Raw genomic sequence first — 16,539 nt, forward strand, 5'->3', positions numbered from 1 at the left:
GTATAGGTCTTCTTTTTCTAATAGTTCCGTTTAATTATGTTCCCTTTATATTCATCTTCCCTGAGGTCGTTCTTTCCTTCATTGTACGCCTACATCTCCCTCGCGCAGATTTCACATCATCCATAATAGATATTGTGGAGGCCACCTGGTTTCCTCGTTTTCACATTCACCTGTTAGTCCCACGTTGTTCATTCGCCGACGTCATCTTTATGCCGCGCCTTCCTCATTCACTGCCGCTCTCGCGTGGCCAAGCACTCCGTTTGTTGGTGACTCGACCACAACAGACCAAGCTTGGCGCTTTGTCCAATACTCGGGCGAATCCTCGCATTTTATGACCACAACCCGATTGCAATATCGTAATGCGTTGATCACTGCTACGCTTCAACTTCGCTCTAGGTCGCTGGCTTTGTTCTGGCCTGATTGCCTCGTCATACTCGAATCTCGAATCGGTACATCCGTCAATCACCAGACCCCACACCCCACGACAAAGAGCCTCGTTCGGGAAAATGGTCAGGTATACTGATATGGCCAACCCTCCGCCCGGGGCCACGTGGAACATGGGACCTGCTATGGTGGTTGGCGGTCGGAGACGCCGCAGCACGCGCCGCTCCAACGCGATGCGCTCCAACACTACGCCTAATCTCGGAATTGACTCACTTGCCGCGATGGAGTATGCGAATGGTGTCACTGCAGGACTGAATACTGAACGTGTAGAACAACCGCATGGTTCACCTTCTTCCGAGCCCTCAAATCCCACGGTCAACCACTTCGCGCCGAACAGTGGCCCTCCAGGACTCCGCCGTCGCTCTCCTATCTCGCGCCCATCCGATGACCTTTCGAGCATGCTGATCGCTCAATCGCCTACGCCCACGATAGACAGCGCTTCAGCAACAGCGACAGAGGGGAAGAAGAAGCATGGCAAATTTAGCTTCAAGCCAAAGGATCAGGACTGTCCCGCAAGCTCACATGAGACTGTTCATGAAGCGTCGCCTCTACCACCACTTACCCCTGTGAAAGCCGCAAAACTACTAGGCGTTGACGCTGGTCCTGGTAGGGCTCGGAGCAATTCCGAAGGCCGTCGTTCACAGCAAGATGGTGGTTACGATGGTCCACCAGTATTGCCAAAATCGACTAGGAAAGTATCCGCGCCGGTACCTGCCTCTTCAAAGGGCCTGTTGAGTAGACAGGCAAAGCTCAAGGAGGAAGGCATTGGACCTGATCTGCCTAAAGCCAAGAAGTTTTGGGCGAACAGCAACAGGAAAGCGCAGCAAATGTTAGGCTTACTCCCATCTGCCGCAACTAGTTCCAAACGTGAAGCCGATATGGAGCGCGCTGCAGCTGCTTCTCTAGTACGGCGTACAGAGGATGATAGTGATGCATACTACAGTAGCGACTCTGAACTTCATGCTCATTCTTGTTTGCTTCATCCGGCTGCGCGCCTGGCTCCCGAGACTCCAAGACGGCGTATGCGCAAGAGAATTCCCAAATCGCTTGACAAAATGGCACCCATCACGGAGACGTCTCACGATGAGCTACGCTCATCTTACCATGTGAACGAACAGTGTCCTGAGCTAGGTGTTATCTCTGAGTGCGAACAATTCTCTCCTTCATCCAAGCCCCCACTGCCTCAGTTGTATACTGAGCCGTTGCTCACATCTGACGTCATGTACGAGCTGGAAGCGGACGATCTCTCGCCAACAGACCAAGTCGTGGAAGAGGGCGATGGAGACGGAGAGGTGCAATCTGCCGTCCATCCTGGAGATGAGGTTGACGTCAATCATGTTGGAGACCAGCAAGCCACTGGATTCCGCTTCCGAAGCCCATTACAGACGGTCGAAGATCGTTTGCTCGACGAGGCAGAGGCTCAACTAGCGATTGTCAGGACAAGGCAAAACGAAAACGACGCGACAAGACTCATGCTTGACACCAATTATGCTGCTCTCATGGCGTCGAACAAAACTATGAAAATGGAGTTCGCGACCGCAAAGCAAAACATGGCCTCGGAGGAGCGTGAGCGCTTTGACGGCGCCGATAGCGAGGATGAAGACTCGATCTCAATCTCAAGCAGTATCAATCTGGACGAAGAGGTCATGACTTTCACGCGGATTACTCCCGGTATGGTCAAGCTCGTCGACATTGCCGCCAAGACAAGGAAGCCACTTGCTCCACTTGCACCGACCGCACCAGCCGTGCCACTGCCTATGCTAGCTTTATCTACCCAGATGAAGCCGCCTTTCAAGCCGGCTGGCGCTTTTTTCTTCCAACACGACGAGAGGATTAGTCCTTTCAACGAGCGCAGCAAGCATGTGGATGTGCGTAAGTATATCCTCTCAGTCACCAACATAACTAACAGAATCCAGCCAACAGCCATACCTAGTCAGCTTCCCACTAAAGATTACAACCGCCTCGACAAGGACAAGAAACCAAAAATGCCCCGTGATGATTCACGTCTGCTCGTCCAAGATTGGATGTCCACCTACGATCACACGAAACAATGCCCGGTCTCTGAACGTATCGATCCTGATGTTCTCGCTGATCAACGGATTCCGCCTGCTCCATTCCCTAAAGACGATTGCTCTACACCTCCACGTCCCCCCTCGCATCCACCACCACCACACCCACCCAGGCTGTCATCAAAAGAGCACTACTGTCTCACGAATGGCCATATCTTCCACCCTATCAATCTCAAGACTGTTCCTGATGAGGTCGCCATCAACAGCTTAGAAGTCCGACCTTACCTGCACACCGCTGTTGGCTCCAAACAGCATGTTTCTGTCCCTGTTTTCTGCGACCGGTGTGACGATGACGTCAAAGAAGAGCTTTGGGAATGTGACATCGCTGTTTGTCGTATGGGGGTTTGTAAGCCATGTGCGGAGGATATGGAGCACGAGTGGCAGGAACGTGTTGGTGATGCTTGGACTCGCTGACGATTATCGTGCCGCAGTGCCTACTAGAGTTCGAGGGGTAAGGATCTGTCCGTGAGAGTATCGGTACTGTGATGCTATCATGGGATGTGTAATAGCAATGACTTCACGATGTAAATACTCGACGATCAGCGTACCTCACATATGACGAAGTAAATTTTCTCTATCATTGTGCCAGCCTTTCCTGATTCGAGACCATAATATTCCTGCGGCATCAGGCTTTTCCACACATCCAACCCCGATTTTAGACCCTCAGATATTCCCAAGGCTTCCAGAAAGGACATGCCGACGTGGAATGTCAAGCCATCTCAGCCGCCGCCCTCTTTCTTATCTGCCAGAGCATCCATCTCACATTTCTTGTCCTCCTTGATAACCACTTCTTTTTCCGCTTGTCCGCTGCCTCGACCATGCTCCTTCCTAAACTCACTGTTCGCCACTCCACCCTTGACCATACCGCTCTGCCCAGTCGGTAGTGGTGTTGCAAAATAGGCGTTGGCAGGCATCAACTGCACACCACCCTGAAGTCCATAGATAAATTCATTCCTTAAATCAGTATGCTCATCAAAAAGCCTATCCCAAGCGACCTTCAGCGGCGCTGAAAAGTTTGGTGATACTGATAAAGACCGGACGACAACGGCATTGGGGTTCGAGGGGTGGTGGCGTGACCAGTGCGTTACAAGGACGTCTAGGAGGAGTTTGCGGAGAGGGGAGGGGGCGAGGACATTCTTTGCCGTAGCTGATGGAGTTGATCCGGATGAAGAATTTGATGATGAAGAGGCAATCGTCGGTGATGGTGAGGTTTCCTTCCAAACGTAGTCCAAGAGTGAGGGCGTGAGAGCAAAGTAGACTCCGATACCTGCGTAGATTCGGGATATAGCGTGGTTCATGAAGGGAAGAGCGCCGAGACGTTGCCCGAGGAGCCATGCGTGTACAGAGGGAGGGATGAACTCGATCTGGTTCATGTCTTGTGGAGATGGAGGCGGTGGCATGAGGGCAGGCATGTGGCTTAGTGGAGGAGTGGCCTGGATACGTCCATCGCTATTGGCAGGTGAGATTTTCGAAGACGGTTGACGGAGTGCTGTAGCAGTTTCCGAGCCTAGAGTGGTCGACTTTGGGACAGCTGTCAACGAGCGATGAGGGTAGTGGGTCGTTGATGTTCTTGCGTCGACATTCGGTGGGTATGAGTCTTTGTAGATGAACTTTAGGAAGAGACCGAAGATTGCAGGATCCACATCTGTTAGCCTGATAACTCGCTCCTCGTTGATCTTGTCCTCTTTTACACTCTTCTCCTCAGTAGGCTTCTCATCTTTGTTCTTGTCCTTAGCCTCTACCACAACCTTTGCTTCGACCTCCTCGCCCTCTCTGGAAGGAGAAAGTTTGCGCTTTTTGTTAACCATGGTTAAGCCCGCAATTTCTTTACCGAGATAGAAAGAGTGAACGCATAGTAGGGCGACGGGCAGGGTGTAGGTGCAGTACAAAGAGTGTTGGCCGACAATTACAGTGACTGATTTGCCCTGTATCCTAGATCCTAGAATTAGACAAGTCACTTGAGGCTGGAGGATGAGACAATTACATGTTCAAGAACATGTCCGAATGAGACGTTGGTGGTGGCGGAGTCGTGCCGTGCGCTGCTGGCAGTGGCGCAAGTTGCTGCTGCGTGATGCTATTCATCATGGAAATTGTGGGTTGTTGATTTGATGAGAGATAACAAGAGTCGTGATCGTCAAAGGAGTTCATGTAAGTGGCAAACTTGTGGCAAGCTACCCAGCTAAGACAGCGCTAGTACGCGGTTGGTGAAGGTGAGAGATACCTTTACTTCGAACGCATCCTCAAGGTGGAAGAAGAACAAAACACAAGCCAGCACAAACACGCATGAGTACTTTCTTCAAAGACGCATGTTTTTATGAGCTCGACTATTCGTCATGAGCTATACGAGATCTTTCTAGCTATAGTATTGCTTCGCACTACCTTTCCGTATCAAGCTCGTCGAGGGTTACCTTCTTAGCCTCTTCCAAGTATTTCTCGATCTTCAACTCTGTATCTTTAGTACCTAGACGGAGCAACAGACTGTCTCCGAAGTCGGGGAACTGCCTGAATAAACCCAACCATACCGACTGTGCATACATGCCGCAGTGTTTCTCCCAGTTCAAAGATACAATGTCCAGTACCAAACGACGAAGTGCAGACCCACGGGCAGTATGTTTCCAGATAAATTCGATCTCATGAGGCTCGACAGATTGTTCCCGGACTACATGTACGTCGTAGAGATCCCGCATAGCGGCGTTCTTGAAGTCCGCGACAAGGAGTCGATCGCCAAGTATCCAAAGACGAAAGCTGCCGTATATGTAATCCCACTCCGGCTTGAGATGTGATAAGGTCGCGAAATATAGCCAATGCACAAAGGCTTCGAAGACTTCTGGCCGACAGTCATGTAGCGTGATCTTGTTCTCGATTCCTTCTTCGAACGGTCCATCGCAGGCAACTCGAAAGAACCCAGAGTGATGGCTTAGAAGGGCTTTAGGGATGACCCAGTTCTTTGTATGCACTCCATGGCTAACGACGACTTCCATACCAGGTCCTTGGATGCTGTGTAGCATTAGTGGGTCGACGTCGAATTTTTGAAGGCGCCTCACAGTGACATCAGAGTTTCCTGGTGCTTGGTTCTCGCCATTACGCGGCTTCCGTAGGCTACAGCTTCTCAGTCAGTACGTATCTTATCAATTAAAGTGAACGAGTCACCAACACATTACGTAGCAAAGTTGCGCTCCACAACTGCATGTGCTTGCGGATAGTGTCTCGAAGTGTAGCAGGTCAGTAATGCTACAAGCGATCGTCAAGGGAAGGCGTTAATGGAGCAGCGAGGGTAGCATTGTGTGGAGAATTCATATCGGCTAGCCGTGATTTTGACAGTTCGTGAAAAGTCCAGCGAGGTGAGAGAGCGACGGTCCGAGCTCTTGCCTTTCTCGGTCTTGTCAACAACGCCATAGTAATGGTGTAATCGCTCTAACATCAACATTTGAAAGTCTGAAGTGGTTGCGCGGCGAGAGTGCCAGTAATCAAGCAAACGCAACTGTGGAGAGCGGTAGATCAGTGAATGTATTAGTGGAGTACGCTACGTGGCTGTCCGTGTAAGATGTTGTAAAGTCGCTCAAGCGTATTCATAGACCACGTCGTCAACCATCCTTAGCTGTGTAAATACGCACAAACCCTTCATATAAACCGCGAAATGCCTATCTAGTTCCTGAAATCTAGATCAGAGCAGCAAAAAACACCAGTCGTCGTTACATACGACTCATGTCTAGAGACAGCTGCTTAAAGCCTAGGCCTTAGGCTCGACATTGACGTCCTCGACACCGTGACGGGCAACCTTCATATTGCCAGCTTCAATATCGCGAGTAACACGGTCAAGACGAGACTCAACCTTGCCCGCCTTCCAGGCAGGGAGACCAGAGTCGAAGACGTCATCCATCTCCTCAAGAGTCTTGCCCTTGGTCTCCGGAGCGGTCAGGAACATGTGAATGAAGGCAACGGCGTTGAAGGTACCGAAGATCATGTACATCTTCCAGTTGATGGACCATAGAAGAGGAGGAACGGCGAAAGCGAGAATGCAGTTCCAGGTCCAGTTGGCAGCAGTAGCGAGAGAGACAGCCTTCGCACGGACCTTGGCGGGAAAGATCTCAGACGGGTAAGTCCATGAGGTAGGACCCCAGGTAGTCGCGAAGGTGGCGACGAAGAGGTATGAGCAAGCGACAATGCCCTTGGAGACGGCGCTGTGCTCACGGGGAACAACCCATGAGATGTCACGGTCAGTAGTGTCTGGATTAGGGTTGCCGTAAGAAGCTTGGAGGGCACCGGTGGTGTAGAGCCAGACAGCCATCATAAATGATCCACAAAGCAAAGCTGGACGACGACCAAACTTATCGAGGTAGAGGATAGCTGGCAAGGTCATGGCGACGTTGATGATGTACTGGATCGAGGCGGTGAGAAGTTCGTCGGCGATACCAGCTCCACGCATGATGAAGACGATGTAGTACCTTTGAGTTTGTCAGTACGTACCGTATGAATAATTAGTGCAAAGGGCTAACGTACATCATGATGTTCATGCCGCAAAGTTGAGACCACATTTGGATGGACATGCCAAGGACGACACGCTTGACAATGCGGGGCTTTACCAGGGCAGCGAAACTAGTCTCGGCAACTTCACGCTCAAAGGCGAGGGCCTCTTCGATTTCCTTGTATTCAGCGAGGACCTTGGGGTGGTTGACGTTACCGTCACCGTGAAGGTTGGCGAGAACTTGGAGGGCCTCCTCCCACCGGTCCTTGGACGCGAGCCATCGAGGAGAGCGAGGGAAGAAGAAGAAGCCGACGAAGAGAATAGCACCGGGAACAGCCTGAATACCCCATGGGATCCTGAAAGCCGAAGTGCTCTGGTTGGGGTTGTTGACTCCACCATCGACGAAAGAGCAGCCGTACTGGATGAAGTATTGGATCAGGATACCCCAAGTGATGGCCTATACGGAGTTAATGTACATCTTATAGACGTCTTGAGTATCTACGTACCCATTGTTGCAGTGAGACCACACGTCCTCGAATCTCCTTGGGAGCGATTTCTGCTTGGTAGACAGGAACGATGGCCGAGCAGATACCAATAGCGTAACCGCCAACAGCACGGCCGACACAGAGAAGAGCGACGCCGTTGGCGGCGGCCTGGAAGACAGCGCCAACAATCCAGATGAGCGCGGCGATCTGAACAGCGTTCCTACGCGACAGGCGATCGGCAAGGAAGGACGAGGACAGGGCACCGACAAGAGAACCCGCTGGCATCGACGCCGTAATACCACCTTGGCGAGTACCGCTGGGATTACCGAAGTAGTTCTTGTAAGCTGGGGTACCCAATGCGCCCGACATCGACGAGATGTCGAAACCAAAGAGGATACCACCAAGGGCGGCAAAGCCGCAAATGGCGTAGACGTTGTAGATCTGTGGAAACTGTAGAGGCATTGTCAGCGGGCGTACTTAGAAGCCATCAGAGCTTGCAAACTAACCTTCATCTTGCCAAGTGGTCGTGACCAGTATGGATTGACAAAGCTATGGGCCAGGTTAGAGGAGAGGAGAATCAAGAGGAGACAGGGTGTTGGTTTTATAATTCCAAGAGCACAAACGGGCGCGTGATCCTGATCGAGTGTAGTCTGTGCAGGATGACTAGGTTTTGATATTCACTGTTGCGCTCTCTGCCGCCCGCTGGTAGCCTTAGCGACGACAGGCCGGGTTCTCTGCATGTGAGAGCATTGTGACCCCGCAAACGAGCGTTGTTCAGGGCGTGTGCAGATCCTACAGGAAACCGGTAAGATATCCTGGGGTAGTGCTTGGTTGGCCGGCCCCCAGGGTGGTGTGCATAACGGCGTCCAATAGGAATAGATATCGAGACGGCATTGCTGTCCAGCACACTGGCACCGTGTACTCCGGTCCCATAGGGTTGCACCAGCAAAGCTTCGAAGGAGTGATGGACAGTCATGCTGTGAAACAACACCCGCTCTGATAGGTGTACCACGCCGCGGGTGCAGAAACAGGGACACGAGATTCGGTATCGCCAATTTCATTGTCACTTACCATGTTGGGGATTGAAAAATTTCGCAGACCATGAGCTCCGGCATCGAACCACTCTCAGAGCCATGTCTTCGGTTAGGCTATGTCCAGAGGCTCGAAACTACACGCGCCCCACGCAGTTTTCGTGATTGCCATGGACATCAAATGTAAAGATAGTCCGAAGCGCGCATCCTGCGCTGGGCTCCAAGTCTGGGCGGAGGCGCGGCATTGCATGATCATTTCATGACCCAAGTGAACATGGCATCCTGAAGACGTAATAGCCAAGTCATCGTCGGTTATCCAAAATACTTGCTGGGCTATTTGTGTGTTTGTTTCTCACAGTTTTGACAATAACCTTGACGACAGAACGTGTTTGGTGTGTTAAAATCTTCTAGATGAGACGGTAAGAGAGGATGGAGGGTCGCGATCGACCTAGGGGGCGGGAGGCGCCAAGTGTGCAGCGGCAGCGCCAACCCGTTGCAACCCCAACCCTCGGCTGGCTTTGTTCCGCACTAGAACAGCCAACAACAGCTAGCACACTGACAAGAGCATGCAGGATGGCTGAGGCGTATTTCGGTAGCGATTATCCACAGGAACAGAGCGCGTCGAGTACTGCTTCCAGCGACACAGCCGACAAGGTCTTCCGCAAACCAGCCACGAATGCAAGTCGCTGACAGGTGTGCGTGGCATCTCGGTTCCATAGGTAGATGGTGGCGACACCAACATCGACTTCAGAGAGCTTGTGTTCCAGGATGCGGGGTTCGGTAAGGATTGATGGAGGTTTACCTGCATCTCCAGGGTTCCTAAGTGTCGCCGAGATCATCGCGCAGATGATCATGAACGACTTCAAGCTGCGAGACCGAGACCGAAAGCGGTGTCCAGAGAGCGGCATTTTCTACACAAGATGGTGAGATCCGGCAATCAGAATCTGGTTTCCTTACGTCTCAGCCGTTGCAAGACGTACGACACGCCATCGCCGCACGAGCATGCTTTTTTCGGAAGCAGTTTGCGTCGGTGAGATCTCAGCACCTTTTGTATATGTCCGGGCGTTCTCCCAATGTTACTACTCTTCCTTAGATCTGACAGGCTGCCGGTTCAGCCAGATAGAGTCGCGATTTATACTGTTTGGTTCTAAAAAGCTTTTCACTTCTCGGCCCACGCTGCAAGACCCTATAAGGCGAGTAAGAGTCGGGGAGTCACGGAGCCAGAGATGACTAGGCGAATCGTGTATACAGGTCGCGGAGTGCAACTGGCGGTCGACGGTTCACTGGTGTCTTAGTTGGGTCATAGAGGTTTGCTACGAACTGCACAACCTGTGCTACTGTTTAGTACATTGGCGCAGTGCGATGATAAGCTCACCTTCACCGGTCATCCTAACGTGGGTTGCGAATACATTTCCTAGTATCTGAGAGGTCCAGGTCTAAGTGAAGAGAGGAGAAGAAGACAAATTGGACTTCGGTTGTCTGTTCGGGAGACTCGGAAAGTGGATCACAACCACGGATAGCACAGCATACGGCCAACGTTCACTAACAGGAAACATAACTTCACTCTGGAAATCCGAGCGCAGGCTCTTATTATAATTTGAATATGGGACGGCACGGGTTGGTGATGCGTCACATCCAATGGGATATCTCGCAAAACCTCGCCCGATTCGGCATAGGCATATATCATTCAGCTGTTCTTGGGCTCAACGGGCCTCCAAGCACAAAAAAGTAGGTTGTTTTATTCATCCTATGACTGATGCGAACCATTCATGTCACAAAGAAGATATTTTGTTCCCGGCGCTGCTCATCGGAAAGACTCCAGATCCATAGGACACGCGATACAGGCCAAGTCAGGAACATCCACGCTGCGCTGTTGTAGCTGTCTATTGGTACGTCACATGCAAAATCTCCACACGAATCTGGACTGTCTGTCTACCCCTTTGGTCAGTTCTCGGTATCCTGATAGCATCCTCCAACTTCCGCCTTCTTCGGTTACTTATGCTTCCGCGTCGTCGGTTTTACAAATCCAGAATCTTGCTCCGAATACATCCCTTAAGTTTGCATATTCGCCTTCTACTGTCTCCACGCTCATCTCTCGAAAAAGCAACTAGACCACCTCTCAGCTGCCAACCTTGAGCTTTTGGTCTCTCATTCGCTGCGCGTTGACTGCAAGCGAACCAGTAGCACCGCACTACCGCCCACCACCTCCCAATCGCAACGCGCATCACAGCATTGCATACTTATAGCTCCATCACAGACCAACATCATCTTGGAACGCGATGTCCTCGGGTCGCACCGCACCCAAATTTTATCCTTATCTTCCTAGTTAGGCCTTGACCACCGGGCTGGTGGAGATGCTGAAGTGATACTCGTGCATGAGACCGCGTGGGCGGACCTGCTGACGCGTGCAGCTGCCCTCGCTATATACATGACGAGATGATATATATCTCCAAGTACTCATGAGTATGTACTGCGCATCATCTTCACGATCACAGCAATTCCCCTGTGAGAATCAGACCGCACATCCGACGCTGAACCGCCACCTTTCCTGTCGTCTTCTTGGGCTTACTGTGGCAAGCCGCGCAAATCTGTCAGCACTTGCATAACGGACCGCAGCTCGTGCTAGTCTCACCAATCGCCACGACATTTTGTATCACTGGTTGTCTACACCGGCACACTGCAGCCATCCTGCGTCTGAAATTTCAGCCTGTTGGTGGTCTGGAGAGGCAAACAACAAGTCTGCATCGCGCACTTCTATATTAGGAAGTAGACGTGGGGTTCTCAGCTGGTATCGCCGTAACCAGGATCCCTCAGTGGAAACGTGCATGGGCGGTGAATCACACCGTACATTGGTCTGCAAAGATTGGAGAAAGAGAAGGCAAAAGCTTCGTTGCAGAGGTCATCTTGACATATCATACGAATATAATGACCCATGAGCGACGTATCATCTAGTACACCACGAAGTATTTTTCCCTTGGCATCTTTACGGTCTTCTTCGCCTCCTTTTCCATTGTCGATACCAACACAGCAACATACCTTACAAGCCGAATACACTCTCGGTATAGGAGCCCTGGTGCCACCATGCCGCACCACATCACCAACTGCGTGTTTGCTCGGACAAGTCTGACAACTTGCGACGTCTTTGTCATGGCGTTAGCACACTTGGGTCCAGGAGCAGCGCTATCACCAGAAGAATTTATAGCGGCTGCAAGTCCATGGTTCCTCGACGCCGAGACGGTTTGGTGGCGCAAGTTCCTCAACGGCACAGGATGAGAATCACATCGTCGCCTTACGATCAGAAAACAGACTACCAAAGAGCAAGACTGGCTAGAAGACTTCAAAGGTGGCCACGGCTGATTGGCATATTAGAGGAACAATCAGGGACTGATATATGAAGCGATTTCTCTTATTATCCGGCATGGCTTAGAACCTTTACTCCTGGAACGTAACCAGGTCTAGTAGGGTGCCTTCAATACAGCATGCACATACGTCTTGGTACAATCAGTCGCATTGCCCCTCCAGCTCAACACCTGATCCAAGTCACCTTCGCAAATCGTCCAACCCTCTCTTTGGCCATCCACGGTCAGAAGGTATCCTTCGTCCAGGGCAATATTACCCGCAGGCTGCACTGAGGCAAGGAACTGTAGCTCCGATCCACTCGTCACAACAGTGCTGTTGAATTGTTTGTACTCGGTGGTGCTGAAGGGTGCTAGGGCGATGGTGGATAGTGTCCCGTCTGCCAGGGTGAAGTTGGGGAGGGAGCCATAACCGGGGCCTGTTAGGCGGAGAAGGAGGGCGGGTTGGTGGAAAGGGTCCTGGATGGTTGTTAGATAAAAAGATGCTGTGGTTCGTGGGTTTGGCACAAGAGCTTACGAATAGTGAAGTGGCGGAGACGGCTTTGAGTTCAGAAGTGTTCGCACTTGGGTCTATTTGCGATGTGGTGACGAGCAGGAAGTTGGTGAGATTTGTAGGCAGCGCTGTGCATAGAGATGCGCCTGCGATCGCGAAAGAAACGAGAGATGAAAACCGCATTTTCGACGTTTGAATGTGAGTTCAGCTGGCTGGATAGATGAATCTTTGGTAAAGCAGAACAAAGAAGGCACGACAATAACAGACGACAAAGTCAAGGGCGTGAACGATAAGTTTCGAAACAAAATCCAGCAGCGTCCCGCCCAAGCTACTATATACCTGCAACGAAGCCCTGCATACCCACGATGTTGGGACCGGTGCGCACAACGATGATCCAAGTCCCACCAAGAATGCCATCATAATAGGCCATGCGATTAAGCAGCACGCGTAAGAGTAGCCTAACGTGCCTGCTACTTCGTTCTAAAACACGTTCAGCCACCCAATTGCGCGCCCGACCCTGCCGATCGCCCATGTCACCCCTGCATACAGGTCGATGATCAGTTATCGACCGTCGGACGAACAGGACTAGGATAACGTGAAACTTAGGATACACAGCTCACCAACGCTCTCCATCTCCCTGGTCAGTCAAGTCGTACGAGGGATAGTCATTCGAGCCACGGCGTACTTCTGTATTTCATGTATGAGCAAACAATATGGTTTGTTCATGCTGGGACAATGCACGTTGTCTGGGTTTGGAGTCGGAGGCGGGTGGCTGAAAGTCAATTGTGGGGATCTCCACTGCGTCATCGCTGGATACCGTACTTAGCCTAGTTTTACCGTGGGTCCACTTCATTTGTGGCGAAGCCTCAAGGCTTAATTATGGTGATCAAGTGCGCTTGTGTTGATGAGTACTATAGACGTAGTCGGTACCATATCTTGGGTTGAATATAGTCTAGGATGGACCAAGAAACAACGCCCCTTACCAGAGGCAGCGCGACGTATGAGTCGAAGGATGAATCAAAGGATGAATCAAAGGAGAGCAAGTGAGGGGTGTAGCATGCACGTATTGTGTTTAGTTTGCTACTACTAATAATCATACAGAGTGCTCGACTGAAAGTTGGGTATGCCGAGCGCCCGCCAACGCCATAGTAAATGCCTGTTTGAATGAATCGTGACTTGTGTCTCCCATGATGCACACTACCCTAGCATCCTTATGCATGCCTCAACCCTTCCATCTAAGTAGAAGTTGCGATTGCACCGTCGCCTAGTACCCTCGCGACTAGAATATAGAGCATGACAGCTCCGAGAACGACCCTCCACTTATTGCGACTCAACCATCCTTGTTGTGCGTCTCGTGCTATCTGCGCCGCATCTTGGACGACCGTCGCGCTTGTTCCGGGGCGTCGTCGCAGTCCGGAGACGTCTGGTGAGCAGGCGGGCTGCTGTGAGGGGGTAGATGCAGGTCGCGGCAGACCGGTGAGGGGGTCGATACGGTTGTCCTTCATCCACTTGAGGTTCTCCTCGTCGACATCCGGCCATTCATGCCTAAACTTTGCGCCGCCATCTCCAGCCCGGATGTTGCCGTTCTGGCGGCCACCAGCGTTGTCCGAGCCAGTCGCCTTGCTGCCGCCGCCTGTGCTGTTCCACCATCGGGTGCGCTGAGCGAAGAGTTTCCGCTCTGCCTCTGATGCGCGGACGCTGCCAGTGGTGATCTCATCGCTCGTCATGAAACTCAGCAGGCCTGTCAGAATCGTGCTGACCTCCCAGGCGGGGTTGAAGCTCTTGGGATGGAAGTCGGATATACTCAGACATAGTCGGCTGCTGGGCTGGAAACGGCCAGATGGAGTGTGCATGCGGATGGCGGGCGGGGCAAAGGGGTAGTCGGGCGGGAAGTTGAGGGTGCCCCAGTACTGGCCGCCATGGTAGGGCGTGTCTGGCGGGCCGGTGATGATGTAGTGCCATTCGAGGATGTTCCTATCCGAAGGGTGCGCAGTAATGTATGGTGGCGGTGATTTGGAGATGGAAGCGTACTCCCTTGTGAGGCGCTTGGTGGCTGCCGGTGTCGCCATGTTGTGTGGTTGTGTGTGTGGGTAAGAAGAGGTGATGGTAGGTAGACGTGTTCTCGGGCGGAGATAGTTGACGTCGACTATCGGATGCGCTGTGAGTTGGCGGCCAGGGAAGAGGGCAGGCAGTGTCGAGGGAATATTTGAATTTACCCCTCAGTCTGTGAAAAACAAAACGACGACAAAGGCAGGCGCAATAGGTGAAATCGAATTTGGGTGAAAGGGAGTTTGTATCGCACCCAGGTCGGAACCACAGTTGGAGAGCAGCGCACGTGCATCCGCCGCCCGCGACGATTCCGAGTTCAAGGTTTCTGAGCCACGCCAAGCATCACGCACGAAGACACCAACAGCCCAATGGCGTCGCCGCATGAAGACGATGTAAGCAGTTTTGTTGCGTCCTGGGGGTGATGCATCGCTAATTGGCCCACAAGGTCTTCGAAAGGCTCAAGAACAAGACGGATCTGAAGGAGCAGAAGCGTCAACAGGATGAGCTCAATGCGCGGCTGTACGCACAGCAGCAGAGGTCGCAGGAGCGCCTCGGAGAGCTGGTATGCATCCCACGTGTGCAATTGGGCCTGCTGCTAAGCCTGTGCTAGATTGAAGATAACTCCTCCCTGCCCGTGACGATATCGTCGGTTCGCATCCTCCACGCCAACCGCACACGAAGAAGCTTCCTCGAGCGAGTAGTCAACCCCCTCCTGAGCGCAAACCGGGAAGAGCCATACACGCTCGAAGATGCGATAAAGGAAGTTGGAGAAGCTACCGAAAAGCTCAACCGTTTTGGTACGTTGACACGCGACTGAGGAGGGGCTCGCTCGCATTTGGCTAACGCCGACTAGGTATCTTCAAGTCACCAATATCAGTCTATCTCGATCGCCCGAACCAGACCATTGCCTCTTCTTCCCCTACCGATGTCGATGTCTACATTTCGGCCGTCGAGCGCGGCAACTACACCATCAAGACTGGAACCGAAGCTGGAGCCTCTGAGGCCGATGCCTATGTCCACGCCGAACTTCGGAATCTGCTTGGTGGAGCAGAGACGCTGAACGCACACGGATCGCTCGGTACGCGAACACGATCAGCCTATTCGCTTGCCTTCGACAGTCCCATCCTCAGCAACCCCAACCTCAAGTTCCAGGTCAACGGCTTCGCGAGTTCAACGCTGAAGAGCTGGGCAAGCCACGAGGAAGTTCTCAAGGGTGGCAACTCCAAGCTGCTATGGAGGATGAAGAATGGCGCCACACATGAGTTCGGTTACTCGGGCATCTGGCGACAGGTGACCAGTCTGGCTGAGAACGCATCGCCCTCTGTCCGCGCAGACGCTGGTGACACTTTCAAGTCCAGCATCTCGCATACCTGGATCAATGACAAGCGCGACTACCCTCTTCTCCCGAACAGCGGCTACTTCTTCAAGACTGTGTCCGAACTCGCAGGTTGGGGCCCATTGAAGGGCGACACAGCATTCTGGAAATCAGAGGCAGAGTCGCAAGTCGCCCTCCCCTTTGGCGACACAGGCATCACGCTTACCGCTGGTCTGCGAGGTGGTCTTCTGTACCCCATGACACTGGGTGGAGGAAGCCAACCCCAGGCTTCGCGCATTAACGACCGCTTCCAGCTCGGTGGTCCCAACAACGTACGCGGGTTCCGCATTGCTGGCCTCGGCCCTCGTGACGGTGCCGATGCGCTCGGTGGTGACATCTACGCAGCTGGTGGCGCGTCGCTCCTCCTCCCCATCCCACGCGTCGGCAAGGAGACACCTCTCCGTCTCCAAGCCTTCATCAACGGTGGCCGCCTCCTTGCCCTCAAGAACCCCAACTCCAAGAAGGAGGACGGATCTTTCAGCAGCTCAAGCGATGTAACAGGCGCCATCCAAAAGTCCTTCTCTAGCCTCACTTCCGAACTTCCCAGCTGTGCAGCCGGTCTAGGACTCGTCTACGCACACCCCGTTGCGAGGTTCGAAATCAACTTTTCTCTCCCACTAGTCATGAGGGCCAAGGAGGAAGGCAGGAAAGGATTGAGCTTCGGTGTTGGCATCGAGTTCTTGTAAATGCCAGAGCTAGGTGTGTAAACGTGTATTTGTAGGCCCTATAGACTTCTTCTCGAGCAAGCAGATCCACTTTGTTTCCATTCATC

The 16,539-nt window shown here is 52.4% G+C and overlaps 7 protein-coding genes across 7 annotated transcripts; 2 read left to right on the forward strand and 5 right to left on the reverse strand.

The window, feature by feature from the left end:
- Nucleotides 1-359: 359 nt before the first annotated feature.
- On the forward strand, nt 360-2,968 carry J4E82_004318 (uncharacterized protein; the record flags this gene model as incomplete). The annotated part of the gene is made up of 5 exons (XM_051730597.1): nt 360-363; nt 397-457; nt 515-2,312; nt 2,361-2,855; nt 2,945-2,968. 5 exons carry the CDS (start codon nt 360-362, stop codon nt 2,966-2,968), a joined length of 2,382 nt encoding a protein of 793 aa, XP_051589646.1.
- A 264-nt stretch (nt 2,969-3,232) lies between these two features.
- Nucleotides 3,233-4,595, reverse strand: J4E82_004319 (uncharacterized protein; the record flags this gene model as incomplete). Its single annotated transcript, XM_051730598.1, has 2 exons — nt 3,233-4,445; nt 4,498-4,595. 2 exons carry the CDS (start codon nt 4,593-4,595, stop codon nt 3,233-3,235), a joined length of 1,311 nt encoding a protein of 436 aa, XP_051589647.1.
- A 293-nt stretch (nt 4,596-4,888) lies between these two features.
- On the reverse strand, nt 4,889-5,595 carry J4E82_004320 (uncharacterized protein; the record flags this gene model as incomplete). Its single annotated transcript, XM_051730599.1, has 2 exons — nt 4,889-5,510; nt 5,564-5,595. 2 exons carry the CDS (start codon nt 5,593-5,595, stop codon nt 4,889-4,891), a joined length of 654 nt encoding a protein of 217 aa, XP_051589648.1.
- A 648-nt stretch (nt 5,596-6,243) lies between these two features.
- On the reverse strand, nt 6,244-7,975 carry MFS1_2 (MFS sugar transporter; the record flags this gene model as incomplete). Its single annotated transcript, XM_051730600.1, has 4 exons — nt 6,244-6,958; nt 7,014-7,435; nt 7,485-7,913; nt 7,970-7,975. The coding sequence occupies 4 exons, from the start codon at nt 7,973-7,975 to the stop codon at nt 6,244-6,246; spliced, it is 1,572 nt and encodes a 523-aa protein (XP_051589649.1).
- A 3,974-nt stretch (nt 7,976-11,949) lies between these two features.
- On the reverse strand, nt 11,950-12,526 carry J4E82_004322 (uncharacterized protein; the record flags this gene model as incomplete). The annotated part of the gene is made up of 2 exons (XM_051730601.1): nt 11,950-12,309; nt 12,368-12,526. The coding sequence occupies 2 exons, from the start codon at nt 12,524-12,526 to the stop codon at nt 11,950-11,952; spliced, it is 519 nt and encodes a 172-aa protein (XP_051589650.1).
- Nucleotides 12,527-13,578: 1,052 nt separating this feature from the next.
- On the reverse strand, nt 13,579-14,412 carry J4E82_004323 (uncharacterized protein; the record flags this gene model as incomplete). Its single annotated transcript, XM_051730602.1, has 1 exon — nt 13,579-14,412. The coding sequence occupies one exon, from the start codon at nt 14,410-14,412 to the stop codon at nt 13,579-13,581; it is 834 nt and encodes a 277-aa protein (XP_051589651.1).
- A 348-nt stretch (nt 14,413-14,760) lies between these two features.
- On the forward strand, nt 14,761-16,453 carry J4E82_004324 (uncharacterized protein; the record flags this gene model as incomplete). The annotated part of the gene is made up of 4 exons (XM_051730603.1): nt 14,761-14,784; nt 14,838-14,954; nt 15,003-15,189; nt 15,246-16,453. 4 exons carry the CDS (start codon nt 14,761-14,763, stop codon nt 16,451-16,453), a joined length of 1,536 nt encoding a protein of 511 aa, XP_051589652.1.
- Nucleotides 16,454-16,539: the final 86 nt, after the last annotated feature.

The sequence above is a fragment of the Alternaria postmessia genome, assembly GCF_024291825.1.
Source record: "Alternaria postmessia strain BMP 2775 chromosome Unknown scaffold_20, whole genome shotgun sequence".
Classification (NCBI taxonomy): domain Eukaryota; kingdom Fungi; phylum Ascomycota; class Dothideomycetes; order Pleosporales; family Pleosporaceae; genus Alternaria; species Alternaria postmessia.